The sequence below is a fragment of the Rhinatrema bivittatum genome, chromosome 3 (assembly GCF_901001135.1).
Source record: "Rhinatrema bivittatum chromosome 3, aRhiBiv1.1, whole genome shotgun sequence".
NCBI lineage: Eukaryota > Metazoa > Chordata > Amphibia > Gymnophiona > Rhinatrematidae > Rhinatrema > Rhinatrema bivittatum.
In genome coordinates, this window is record NC_042617.1 from 1,592,734 (window position 1) to 1,607,158 (window position 14,425).

Genomic DNA, 14,425 nt, shown 5'->3' on the forward strand with positions numbered 1-14,425 from the left:
TTGGCACATGGCAGGTCTGGACAACGTGCAGGCGGATTATCTCAGCAGGCAACAGCTGGACCTTGGAGAATGAGAGCTGTCAGCGGAGGCGTTTGCCCTCATTTGGTGCAGGTGAGGCGAGCCCCAGTTCGATCTCATGGCAATGCAGAAGAATGCCAAGGCGATCAGATTTTTCAGCCACCGGAGGGAATTTGGCTCTGAAGGTATTGACGCTCTGGTTCAGCCGTGGCCAGTGAGACTTCTGCTCTATGTATTTCCCTCATGACCGCTCGTAGGTCGAGTGTTACGGCGCTTCAGGTAGCATCCAGGAAGAGTGATCCTGGTGGCACTGGAATAGCTGTGCCGTCTGTGGTTTGCGAATCTGGTCCAGCTGGTGGTGAATGACCCGCATCCAGTTAAGCCACCTTAGGGGATTGCTGCACCAAAGGCCCATCTTTTCGAAGCAGGTGGATCACTTCTGTCTAGCAGCCTGGCTTTTGAGAGGCGACGCTTCTGCTTGAAGGGGTATTCAGAGCCAGTTATTACTACTCTACTTCAGGCTAGAAGGTCTTCTACTACTTGGGTGTATATCTGAGTCTGAAGAGTGTTTGAGTCCTGGTGTGGAGTTCATGATGCTGATCCTTTGCAGGCGAACATTGCCCAAGTCTTGGTCTTTTTTGCAAGATGGTTTGTGAAAGGGTTTAGCCTATAATTCTCTCCAAGTCCAGGTAGCAGCCTTGGCTGTTGCCAAAGGAGACTTCAAGGATGGCAGCTAGCGTCACATCCAGACATAGTACATTTTCTTAAAGGAGCAAAGCACTTGCATCCTCCGGTTCGTAGAATTTGTCTGTCTTGGATTCTTAATCTGGTTCTTCAAGTATTGTGTGGACCTCCCTTTTGAACCATTAAGAAGAGCATCTTTCAAGGACCTTACCCTGAAAACTGGGTTCCTCATGGTGATTTGTTAGGCTAGGCGAATTTCGGAGCTACAAGCCTTGTCGTGCAGGGATCCTTTTTTGCAGATTTTGGATGGCAGTCTCGCGTGCGGTGCCTTCCTTTTTGCCCAAAGTCGTGTCGACCTTTCATCTTAGCCAGACGGTGCAATTGCCGGGCTTTCCATGCCTGATGTCTGATTTACTGCATATGTCTGTTCCTATTGTGGTATCTCAAGGTGATAAATGACTTTTGGAGATTGGATGATCTTTTCAGTGGACCAAAGAAGGGTTGCAAAGTTGCTAAGAGCACAATTGCAAGATGGTAGAAGGAGGCGATTGTTTTGGCCTGAATCTGTAAGGTTTGCTTGGTCCTAGAAGTTATGCAGGTGCAAGGCAGCCTCCTGGGCGGAGCGTCAAGGGGTTTCTCTGCAGGAGATTTGTCGAGCAGCGACTTGGTCCTCTTTGCACACTTTTACTAAAGGTTACCATTTGGATGTTAGGGCCCTGGAAGAGGCCACGTTTGGTGAAAGTGTTGTGCGTGTGGGTCTTTTGGTTCCCACCTAGTGTAGAGGGGCTTGAGTAGAACCTACTTGTCTGGACTGATCTGAGGTATGAACAGGAAAGGAAAATTGGTTCTTTCCTGCTAATTTTTGTTCTTGGAATAGGATGAATCAGTCCAGACTCCCATCCCCTTATGAAAGACTTTTCCCACTTCTGGATGCTGCGGGTGATGCAGAAATTGAGCAAGATTGTACATAGTTTTAAGCTGTTTTAAGATTGGAAGTTTTTTCATTGCACTAACTTGAGGATTAAGTTTTGTTGGGGATTCAAACTTATTCCTCATCTAACTCTAGAGGGAGAAATCCTTGGAGTTTAGGGAAGGTAGTCTTGGGTACAGGTCAATACTGAGGGACTGCAGGTGGCACTCTCAGTTATGTAGCAGTGCCTGAAAAGTTTCTATTCTCCGCCTCCATCTGCTGGTAGGGATGCAAAACCCACTTGTCTGGACTTATCTGTGGTATTCCAGGAACAAAAATTAAGATAAGAACCAATTTTCACTAAAGGGATGGCCCCCTTCCCCCCTCCGAAAAAGAGAAGTAGTAATACTCTGTAATGGAAGACCCAGTAGAATTATTCCTGGATCAAATGGCATTTGTATTTCTGTTGCCTCCTGAGAAGTATGCCTGAACAGAAAACCAACATGGAGAAGGAAATCCCCAGAAGCCTCTGCTTTTCTTTAGCCTGCCTGGGCTGAATGGACTGAGTGACTTACAGAATGTCCCTGGATATCTATAAAGGCAAACAAGCTGGCACCAGAAAGGTGAGGCCTATTCATAGGGTCACAAAGAAGAAACCAATGGGGAGCTTCAGGCACTATTCTCAGGAGTTTGTATCAACACAGCTACAGACGTGTTAATTATCTTGACCAGTAAGATTTTAACAGAACAAAGGATATCTCGAAAGCCATGGTAAATGGGCTTCACCTCCTGGGGAAACTAATCAGGGGTAGTTAGGGATGATCTTATCATGCAGTTGACATTACAACTTATGTAAATGATCCTTTGGGCAATCATGCAAATCTCTAGAACCTTCTCCAGTATTGAATGTTATCTATAAAAGAAGGGTCACTTCCTGTATACAGTGAGATGCTGGTCAGTTTGTCAGGCAAAGGGCATCCATTACCCAGCATCTACCGAGAATACTTATACTGATTAATAAAAAGAAATTATACTTTCTACTGAGTCTAAGTGTTCTTGTGTCCCTGGCCATAAGCGTAGAGTGCGCTTAACACTCCTGAATCCATGCAAGAACTTCCTTCCAGAGATCAAGGGTCAAGTCCACCACATATTAAAAAAATGGGATCCTATTCCCCCACATTCTCTCCAGCACTTGCTTAGTCACTCAGATTCATTCTAATCGTTAAATATGAACTGTAGCTATTCTCCTTAGCAAGCATAACGTTCTTTTCATCCTTTAGCAGGGAATCGTCCATTACCCATTTCTGCTGCGGCAAAGAACAGGTGACACAGGTACATGGTTCACCAAGACCACTCCTGATAATAGTGTCTTGCCACCCCAAATAAAATAATTTCTGGTATAGATATGATAAGGGTGTGAGAACAATGTGTATTTTCTGTTTCGTGGGTGGATGTACCTCCAGAGTTCATATGCACCAGCAACTGACATCCGCTGGTGAAAGAGAGTGCATCTGAATTCCCTCTGATTTGTCCGTTTCTGGAACTGCTGACAAATTATTGTCGTCCCCCCCCCCCCACTATAATCGGGGAACTATTGTGGGCCTAATCCTTAATGGAATGTAGAATTTGGTGCAAGGAGTAACGATGGTGGGGCCACTTGGCAATCGTGATCATAACGCAATCACATTTGACTATAATTGGAAGCAAGGACATTAAATGCTAGAGCAGTAGATTTACTTAACTTTCAAAAGAGAGACTTTGATAAAATGAGGAAAAAGAAATAGAAAAAATACTGTAAGGTGCCGCTAAATAGCAAATTACCAGGACTTGATGGTATTCACCCCAGATTTGTAGAAGAATTAAAATATGAATGCAGACCTGTTACTTATTATCTATCATTCTAATCTGCCATTGTAACGCCAGCTTTTAAAAAGGTGTGAGCCAGGAAACTACAGACCAGTGGTTCTTTGTAAAATGGTGAAAGCTATGGTTAAGAATGGAATTAACAGGCATTCGGATAAACATGGCTTAATGGGGAAGAGCCAGCATGGATTTATCAAAGGGAAGTTGTGCCTTCCCATTGTATTAGAAACCTGTGAATAAGGGTGAAGCATTCAGTGTAGGTAGGGTTTCAGAAATTACAGGAGGCAGTGTCCTGTTGTGGACTGGTAACTGACTCGAAGATAGGAAATGGGCTAGGACTGAATGGATACTTTTCCCAATGCAGGGAGGTGAATAGAGGAGTGCCCCAAGGATTTGTAAGGGAACCTTGCTATTTAACATTCATTAATGATCTGCAAAAGGAAACAACAAGTGAGATGATCAGATTTGCAAATGACTCAAAATTTATGCAAAGTAAGTTGAAACAGTTGATTATGAAGATTTATAACTCTAAAAAAATAAATTCTAGGAGGATCTTGCGAGACTAGGGCAACCCACATGTTGTTGGTTTGGATTTTAAAATACTCTTTCCATTGGAGATCTTGTCCTGTTAGCTGCTCGAGAGTTATAGATTAGAGTTGTGCATTGGAGGTGCAGGAAGCCAGGGGAGCAGAACATGATTGGCATGAGATACCGATGTGCACCAAGTACTAGAGAGACCTCGGGATGGTCATGGCTAAGCCTCTGAAGACAGGAAAGCAGTGTGACAAGGTGGTGGTGAGAGCCAGAGAGAGGAATAATAGCAGCAGGAGGTGCTGAGTGCAAAGCATGGCCAGCACTCAGCACAAGAGCGAACCTGCAGCATCCATACTAGGGATGTGAATCGTTTTTTGACGATTTAAAATATCGTCCGATATATTTTAAATCGTCAAAAATCGTTAGGGCCACAATACAATACCAATTCCCCCGATTTATCGTCAAAAAATCGTAAATCGGGGGAAGGGGGAGGGCAGGAAAACCGGCAAACTAAAACCCACCCCCGACCCTTTAAATTAAATCCCCCACCCTCCCGAACCCCCCCAAATGCCTTAAATTACCTGGGGGTCCAGCGGCGGTCCGGAACGGCCTCCTGCAATTGAATCGTGTTGTCTTCAGCCGGCGCCGGGGTCCGGAACCCCGCTGAACGACCTCCTGCAGTCGATCTCCTGCCGGCGCCATTTTCCGTACGGAAAACGATTCGCGGCAGGAGATCGCTCCCGGACCCCCGCTGGACCCCCAAGGGACTTTTGGCCAGCTTGGGGGGCCCTCCTGACCCCCACAAGACTTGCCAAAAGTCCAGCGGGGGTCCGGAACGACCTCCTGCAGTCGAATCGTGTTGGTCTATGGCCGCCGCCATTTTGCAAAATGGCGGCGCAGAATGGCGCCGGCTGAAGACAACACGATTCAATTGCAGGAGGCCGTTCCGGACCCCCGCTGGACCCCCAGGTAATTTAAGGCATTTGGGGGGGGGTTCGGGAGGGTGGGGGATTTAATTTAAAGGGTCGGGGGTGGGTTTTAGGGGGTTTTAGTGTGCCGGTTCACGATTTTAACGATTTTCACGATACTCTAAACACCCAAACGGCGACAATACGATTCCCTCCCCCTCCCAACCGAAATCGATCGTTAAGACGATCAAGGATACGATTCACATCTCTAATCCATACATCTCAGCACAGTGTATGGAGGGAAGACTTAAGCAACTCCCATCTGCCACCCCTGTGTGTAGTGGCTGTGCTTTTGCTGAATAGTTATGGTGACTTGTTCATTCACAGAACTCTCTGGAATGTCATTTGAAGAACTGTTACAGCTTCAGAACAAAGTGGGGACGAAATTGTATAATCAGGTGGCTTATGGAGCAGAACTTGGAGCTAGAGATGGCCCCAAGAAGAAAGCACGACTAAACAAGAACAGGTAATCATACATATCTCGAGCTATGGCTTCCCTGGATCCCTGCGTGCTCTGCAGCTTAACCCTGTGGCCAGAAGTCGTGTGTGTGTGTGTGTTCTACTACTTTATTCCTATTTCCTATGCACCTTGACAGGCTGAGTTGTTTTCAGGATAACAGGTTTTCCATAGGTAGAAAGACTTCATGGAAACGTGATGATAGAAAAAGACTGTGTCTTATCTGTCTACCCATCCACACCAGCGACTCGGCTCTATAATCCCTACCACTCCCTCGGAGATCCCATGCTTTCTTGAATTCAGATACTGGTCTTGTCTCCACCCCCTCCATAGGAAGGTTGTTCCATCCTTTGCTACATACATCTCTGTAAAGAAATATTTCCTTAGATTATTCCTGAATCTGTTTTCTTTTATTCTTATCCCATGACCCTTCCTTCTAGAGTGTTCTTTCCATGGAAAGAGGCTCACCTCCTGTGCATGGAAAACTTTGAGTTCCCTGTATGTACCCGGATCAGTCCAGATGCCTGGGTTTATGCATCCCTGCCAGCACATGGAGACAGAGAAAGCTTCACTGACACTGCTTCATAAACCCCAGTGCCACCTGCAGATCCTCAGTATTTCTCTGTCTCCAGCAGATGGCAGAGGGTGCATTAACCTGCAGTTCTGTAGTCTGCCCTTTTCTCTCTTTTTTTTTCCTTGCGAGACTGCCTCCCAGGGGTGTGGGGTTCCCAGGGGGAACCTTTCCCTGTTTGGTTGAGGTGGACGAGCTGGAGGTTGGTGACTTTTTTTGTATGCTTGCTCCAGTTTGGTCCATGGGGTGTAAATCTGGTGGTCCAGATTCCTCCCCTTCATGAGGCTGTTTGGGCAGCTTGTTGGATCTGGTCAGCTGTTCTTTGGGTGTCTCCCTCTCCTTGTTTCTGGCTGAGCTGGACAGCTCCCCTCAGCTTTAGGAGAGGGGAGCTCCTTAATATTTATTTAAAGTTTTTATTAAAATAATAGGGTAAGCAGCTTGAGTGGTAAGGTTTTCAGGGCTCTGCAGGGCGGCTTTCCTCCCTCTGTGTGATCAGCTGACTGCGAGGGACGGGCTCTTTGATCCTCTCGGTTCTCGGTGGCGCTTGTGCTCGGCGGGGGATGATCGTTGTTCCATTGTGTGGTCATGGTTCATGGAGCGGCCTGCTGGGTGTTTAAACCACCTCTGGCTATGATCGGCGTGCGCTTTTTGGGGGGTGAAGGGCCATCACAGCTTCCGGTCTCTGCAAAACGCAGAAGGAACAGTGCCGGCTCGGCCACGATTAGGATTCCTTCTGGGGAAAGCTCAAGCTGCGTCAGGCCCTTGGGCTCCGCCGCGGGAATGGCGGCCATTTTAGGTTCCCTGGCAGTTTTGCCAGCAGAGGGGGAGGAGGATTTTCCCCTGAGACTTTCCCTGGTCCACGTAGGCCCAGTGGAGGGGGAGGGAGGCACAGGGGAGGCAGTGCTTCTGGGACTGCTGACTTCAGGGAGCCTCAGGGCTCGGGTGTCACCTTTGCTGTCGGCATCCCACTTTTACCCCAGAGTTTATTCTGCTCCTCCACAGTGTGTATTTAGCGCAGCAGGAGGGTCTAGGGTACCAGCAGGCAGGGCCAGTTTTGTCCCCGGGGGCTCATGAGTTGGCGGCTGGGCCTAGTCGGTCCCAGGGGGAGCATGCCTTCTGGGATGCAGCGTCTGTTGGGCCCAGCTCAGGCGGACGACAATACCGATGACTCTGTTGGGTCCCTGGAGGCCCCCAAGGGATTTGAGGGCAGCATCGGAGGATCAGGGTGCTGATGTGGTCAACTGTGCTCCAGAGGACGATGTGGAGGTTGTTCCGGTGTCTGAGGGGGGCGACCCCAAGATTCTCCTTTTGTTCCAGAGGGAAAAATTATGTCCTCTGATTCCTCGGGTCCTTGGGGAGCTGGGGCTAAAGATACCTCAGGAAGTCTCTGACATAGATGGGGGCAGATCCGGTCCTGGATGGTCTTCGTGGTCCCGCGTCAGCATTCCCTTATGTCTGTGAAAAAGATGGTGGATCGGGAATGGAGTACTCCCGATGCCGGCTTGAGAGGTGGAAGGGCGATGTCGAAGCTTTAACCCTTGCCTGAACAGACCTTGGAACATTTTTCTATTCCAAAAGTGGACACGGCAGTGTTGGCAGTCACTAAGAAGACGACTATTCATGTGGCTGGCACCGCAGCATTGAAGGATGTTCAGGATTGTAAGCTGGAGATCCATCTCGAAAGGATCTTTGAGGTGTCCGCTCTGAGTCTGCAGGCAGCCATTTGTTCCTTCTTCATGCAATGGGCCTGTTTGTGCTAGGTATAGCAGCTTCAGGATGGACAGGTGAAGTCGGATGATGAAGAGAGTAGGGCGGAAAACATGGAGGTGTCTGTCACGTACATAGCGGACACTTTGAATGATTTGGTGAGGACTTTGTCTCATATTATGGCCTACACTGTGTCTGCCAGGCGGTTATTGTGGCTGCGTAACTGGTCGGCGGATGTGTTGTCCAAGTCCCAATTGGGTTCGGTGCCTTTCAAAGGTCATATTTTTTTGGGGATGACCTGAAGCAATTGATCAAGCAATTGGGTGACAATAAGGTGCACAAGTTGCTGGAGGACAGGCCTAAGAGTAAGCAGTCCTTTCTGTCCAGCTCGCATTTTCAGGAAGGCAGAAGATCTCGTCATTCGAGAGGAGCCCCAGCTTCACAGAAGCAATTTTCTGTTCCAGGTCAGGCCTGGGGGCAGTCCTTTCGTGGCGGTCATAGGCCCTTCAGAGCTTCCACAAGAGGTGGGACTACAGGGGCGAAATCCTCCCAATGAGGCAAGGCCGGCCCAGTCCATCATTCCTTTTATAGGGGGTTGTCTAGCTCGATTTTACAGGGAGTGAGTCAACATCACTCAGGATCAGTGGGTGCTCTGTCATAAGAGATGGTTAACCATTAGAATTTGTGTGTCCCGTTCACAGCCTCTTTCTATTAATCAAGTTTACTTAGGGAATAGCCACTGCTATTAATTGCATCAGTAGCATGGGATCTTCTTAGTGTTTGGGTAATTATAGCATTGCTTACAATATTCAATAACTATTTACCGTGTACTAGCAGCAGAAATTGTTTTACTAATGTTTTACTGTAAATGTGATTTAATTTTGATAGCTTGGTTTGTCTTCTAACTGTGAATGTCTTACTGTAAGACACTTAGATGGTCAGATCCTGTCCTATTTTGCGGTATATAAAAACTTTTAAATAAAATAAACAATTGCCAGGTCCTTGTGGCCTGGTTTTGGCCTCTGTTGGAAACAGGATGCTGGGCTTGATGGACCCTTGGTCTGACCCAGTATGGCAATTTATGTTCTTATGTTCCTCCTACCGCTTCCACCGAAGAGTGGACCAGCCGACTTCTTTGTGGGGGTCTTCCCTCCTCCGGTCCCCAGACTGGAAGTATCCATGGAAGTCCTGCATGACCCCTGAAAGGATTGCTGTCTTCCATAGGTGTGCTTCTGCCCCAATACCACGGCACTCCTTCCAGACCGAAAACACCTCGTATCCAGAAAACGGGACCATGGAGGAAAGGTCTTTTTGACACTTTCCTTATCCTCTGGCAGCTTATTCCCTTTGGACTCCCCCAGATGTTTTATCAACTGCTTCAGGTCCTCTCTGAACAACAGCTTTCCCTTGAAAGGAAGGTTACACATCTGCTGACCAATTTCGTAACCACAGGAGTCTGTGCTACTACCGCTGAGAACGTATTCTTGGGTGATGTCCGGACCAAGTCATGTAAGGCATCCACCACATAGGCCACCCCAGCCTCCAACTAGGCTGCTGGTTTGGAGTCCACTGAGAGTGGCTCATTTTCCTGAATCTTCTGCACCCAACGCAAACACGCCCTCTGCATCAGGCTACCACCGATTGCCACCTGGAGACTCGAGGCTGAAACTTCAAACATCCTTTTCAAACTGAATTTCCAGCTTGCAGTCTCAAACATCCTTTAGCACAGCAGAACTCGCCATTGGGATAGTTGTCTTAGTGACAGCCGAAACTGCTGCATCTACCTTAGGCAGCTGCAAGAGCTCTAAGGTCTCCTCCGTCAGTGGGTACAACTGACCTTCAAGCTGGCCTCCGGAGTATCCCACTCCTGGTTTATTAGCTTCTTCACCACCTTGGGCAATGGAAAAATCTTCGGATCCCCTAGGCCATCCAGAACCAGATCCACACCTTCATTATCAGAATCCTCCAGGGTGACATTGATCCCCAGCTCTTCCAAGATGAGTGGGATGAAAGGTCTCAACTCTTCCTTCCAGAACAACCAGACGACCTTCTGGTCATCTCCTTCCGTAACCGGTACCTCGTCTGCTTCACCCACATCTTTACTCACCCCTGGGTTGCTGACTGGATCGCCCGCTGAAAGTCCACTCCCGGGTCATCCCCTGCCACTAGCGGATTGTCCGAATCCTGTGAATCCTCAGCATCCCCCCCCCCCCCCTCACGAGGGATGCACCAGCCCCAGGCAACAAAATGAGGTCCTTGAACCCCCAGCTGGGGCCAACTTGGACCTCTTCGAGGGACAATGTGGCTTCCCCCTCAGTGGCCGCTTCCAAGTTGCTCCCCGCCAGGCCAAATAGGCCTTGTGGAGAAGCAGTACAAAATCCTTCAGATCCTCATCTGGCTTCTCTTCTGGATCCCCCCCCCCCCCCCCCGACACACACTCAAAATCCTCCCCCAATGACTGCATCATCAGGGAAAGCGAAGGAGGGGGAATCCCTGGACTCTGCAGACGATGTCTGCCTGCCTTGCCTTGGTAAAGGCTGCTGCGTCGTCTTCCCCCCCCATGGGAGCATCCGCCAGCGGCCCTGCCGAGTGAGTGACCCTGCAGCCTCTGCGGAGGCTCCCTCACTCCCCGAGGCTCAGGCACTGCAAAGCGCAGCCGTCCTATGCTGAGAAGCCGGTGCTATCGAGCCTATCGCATGGGCACTCGTACTTGAGCCGGGCACTACAAAAACTCCTGTAGCGACCCTGAGCACCACCTCCAACCAGCCCCGAATCTCCCAGCATCGTCAGGCACTCAAACTTCTCCTCACTGCGATCACTGCCGTGCAGCAGCTCTACCCAATCGGCCACTGATACCATCCCTTTGCCAGTTTGTGGTTTGTTTTTTTTTAAAAGGAGCCACAGCACTAGAAATCTACCCCAAAAAGAAAGGGTATACATTCCTGCTGTTGGCCTTTGGTGTGGAAGTGAAGTCCTTCAAGGTAATGAGAGCCAGGACCCCTGGCTATCAGGCCTCCGGGATGATGCGGGCAGAGCCAGTCCAGGGATTACCAAGCCCCATCTCACCCGACTCCACGTGAGGGATGGTCCATGAAGGACCTAACACCTCAGGGAGTACTGCAGACTGTTTCTGTCTCTGGACAAAATCTTTCTCTTTGGTTTTTTTTTTGTTTTGTTTTTAATTAACTACTCAGACTGCAGGTTTAGCACCTCTACCATCTGCTGGAGACTGAGAAATACTGAGGGACTGCAGGTGGCACCTCTACCATCTGCTGGAGACTGAGAAATACTGAGGGACTGCAGGTGGCACCTCTACCATCTGCTGGAGACTGAGAAATACTGAGGGACTGCAGGTTTAGCACCTCTACCATCTGCTGGAGACTGAGAAATACTGAGGGACTGCAGGTGGCACCTCTACCATCTGCTGGAGACTGAGAAATACTGAGGGACTGCAGGTTTAGCACCTCTACCATCTGCTGGAGACTGAGAAATACTGAGGAACTGCAGGTGGCACCTCTACCATCTGCTGGAGACTGAGAAATACTGAGGGACTGCAGGTTTAGCACCTCTGCCATCTGCTGGAGACTGAGAAATACTGAGGGACTGCAGGTTTAGCACCTCTGCCATCGGCTGGAGACTGAGAAATACTGAGGGACTGCAGGTGGCACCTCTACCATCTGCTGGAGACTGAGAAATACTGAGGGACTGCAGGTTTAGCACCTCTGCCATCTGCTGGAGACTGAGAAATACTGAGGGACTGCAGGTTTAGCACCTCTGCCATCTGCTGGAGACTGAGGGACTGCAGGTGGCGCTCTCAGTTATGTAGCAGTGCCTCAAAAATTTTGTTCTCTGCCTCCATCTGCTGGTAGGGATGCAAAACCCACTTGTCTGGACTGATCTGGGGTACAAATAGGAAGGAAGAGTTAGCTATACTAAATACCCCCTGCCTCTCTGGAGAGTTGATTACTTAACTAAAGTTAACTCTAAAATCAACTGAAGGGTTCAGGAGACTGCGCCTCCTGCATGTGCTCACTACAATAAAAGCTGTATAAGCTAAGAGAGAGAGAGGTCCATTCAGCACAGTCCAATGACATCACCCCACGTGTCATGGCTAATTCATTCTGTTGGTTAGGAAGAGCACTGTTTACAGTAAGCAAATTTGCTTTTCCAGGTAGGCAGGGTATTTGTTTTCATAGCTAGACCTACCTCCAGGCATCCTTCCCCATTTCTTTACCCTATCTGTCCTATCTCCTCCCCTCCCTTGTCCTTATCGACACACTCCACATAAGTAATCCGTGTGCTTAAATTCTAATTTTCTAGCGTGTAGCCAGATGGGCTCAGGACCAATGGATTATGTGCTCCCCTCCTAGCAGATGGAGACTGAGTCAGGTTTCAAAGCTGACATCACCCTAGATACCCCCTGCAGTGACCTCAGCTCCTCAGTATCTCTCCATCTCCCTAGCAGATGTGGATTGTGTTTTCCCTATCGGGAACACAGTACACTTTAGAAGAGAAAAGGTTTGCCTTTAAATTTCTACCTGAAATCAGACAAAGATTGAGCCCTGCTCTCCTGCGGTGATACCTAAAAGTCCCTCCCCACGTTGAGAATTCCTGAGGTGATTTCCGAGATCCCTCAGAGGTGTGCCTTGGTCCGGTAGCCGGTTCATGGCATGGACTTTGCTGCTGAAGCAGCTGAAAGGCAGCGGGTGCAGGAAGACGAGCGCAGTGGTGATGGCCAAAGTCCTCTCCACTCGCAGCCGGAGATTGTCTCTGTACTCAGCCAGTAAGCAAGGAGCCCAGGTAAGTAGTGATGAACTTCTCCTATCCAGAGATGTGGAAGGGCCTCTGTAAGTCTTTCCTCTGGTCTCCTTGCTCGGCGCACCATACCAGTGTTGTTCCCGATCCCGTTAGGGCTAAACCCCACTTCAGGCTAGGTGGTCACTCCACTTGGCTGGCTGCAGTGGCGCCATCTTGCGCGCAGTTTGGTGTGGCACCATTTTCCCCCATCGGTACGAGTGGTGCGGGCTGGCGCTTTGAGCGCCTAACGCGAGCATAACCATGTGCATGACCACACGCATAATTACACGTTCAACCAGCTGCTTAGATTTACGTGCGCTCGGGCGAGTCTGTACATGCTCGAGAGGCACTAGCCGGCTGAACATACAAAATACAGAGTATTATGGCCCCAGCAGCAAAGAAGCTCAAGCGACACTCCCTTTGTGCTGCCTGCCATATTAGGGCTGCACAGTCTGATCTGGAATCCTTCCTATGTCAGCACTGTGAAGAGGCCCAGGGAGGGCTGGACTCTCAGAACTTTTATTGGTTGGAATTCTTTCAAGGTCCACAAAACAAGACAGTAACCGGTCCAGGAAAGCCACGGAAATGGAAAAAACAAAAACTGGACCGATGCCTTGGAAATTTTATTCAATATTCCCGACTCTGGCCAAAGTTGGGCTCTTTGACATTGAATAATGTCTTTGAGTATCTACTCAAATACAATGTATATTCCCTGGGGATATCCACTCAAGAAGTCTCGGAGTGCAAGGTTAAGAATGTAAAAAAAACAAACATTTTTGTCTACAAATGACGATAGTGTTTGTTCCCAAAGGATATCTAAGAGATACAGAATCCTGCCGTTGAAAAGTGCCATCGCATGAAGTGTAATAGAACACTTTGTGGTGGAAACAGAGACTTTATGAATTGGTTATAGAGTTCCTTTTATCGACCGATGCCTCACAGCATTCTTAACCTTGCACTCTGAGACTCCTTGAGCGAGCCTTTGTTCAGGCATAGTCAGCTACTGTCCCTGCCCAGGCCAAGCACCAGCTGGGAAGGCCTCACCCTCCCGGCCCTGTCAGAGTGGCTCGGGACATGCCTCACCTCTCCAAGGGTATCCCTGACAGGGACCCAGACACCACAGACAACGAAGGGAATGCGGATTCATTGGAGGACGGGGATATTCCTCCATGCCTGGAGCCATGCCAGACCATGCTTCGATTTTTCCAGAGATGAATTATCGGCCCTAGTCTCCCAGACCCTGAAGATTCAGGGTCCGTGCCTGGGATTCCCAATGTCGGAACTGAGGAATCCTATCCTGGTGTCTCTATGGAAGTCCTCTTGCTATTTCTCGATGCTGGAAGCTATCCAGGAGTTGATTGACCTGGAAAGGGATGCCCCAGAAGCAAGTTTTAAAGGAGGTCGGCCCTTGGAGGCCTTGTACCATTGGGATCCAGCAGTCAAGGAAGGCCTGCGTTTCCCGAGAGTGGATGCCCTGGTCTGTGCCGTCTCAAAGTAAACAATTATCCCAGTAGAGGGAGGAGCGGTCTTGAAGGATATCCACGATAGGTGATTGGAATCCATCCTTAAGCAGGCCTTTGGCGCGACAGCAATGAGACTGCGGATTGTCTCCTGTTGAGCCCTGGTGACTCGTTCGTGTCTGCTTCTCGAGAGAGAGAGGCAGATAGATCAGGGGCGCTTACCAGAGAGGCAATCAAGCCAGCCGCGGCCTTCCTAGTGGATGCAAACTCGGACTTAATGTGTGCCTCGGCCAGAGGAGTAGCCTCAGTGGTGGCAGTCAGAAGGCAACTATGGTTGCAAAACTGGTCAGCGGACCCAGCCTCTAAGGTGAACCTCACGAAAATGCCCTTTTAGGGAACCCTCCTATTTGGAAGCAAATTGGAGAAGCTAGCCCGTAAATGGGGTGAATCTCCAGT

At 49.2% G+C, this 14,425-nt stretch overlaps 1 protein-coding gene across 2 annotated transcripts in view; it reads left to right on the forward strand.

Annotated features, from left to right (window-relative positions):
- The window catches only part of RRP36 (ribosomal RNA processing 36), a 74,089-nt gene that overhangs the window by 16,361 nt on the left and 43,303 nt on the right, over nt 1–14,425 (forward strand). For both annotated transcript variants that reach the window (XM_029592788.1, XM_029592787.1), the window contains exon 3: nt 5,305–5,443. In XM_029592788.1, coding sequence (XP_029448648.1) covers nt 5,305–5,443 — 139 coding nt within the window. The remainder of the gene's footprint in view (nt 1–5,304; nt 5,444–14,425) is intronic.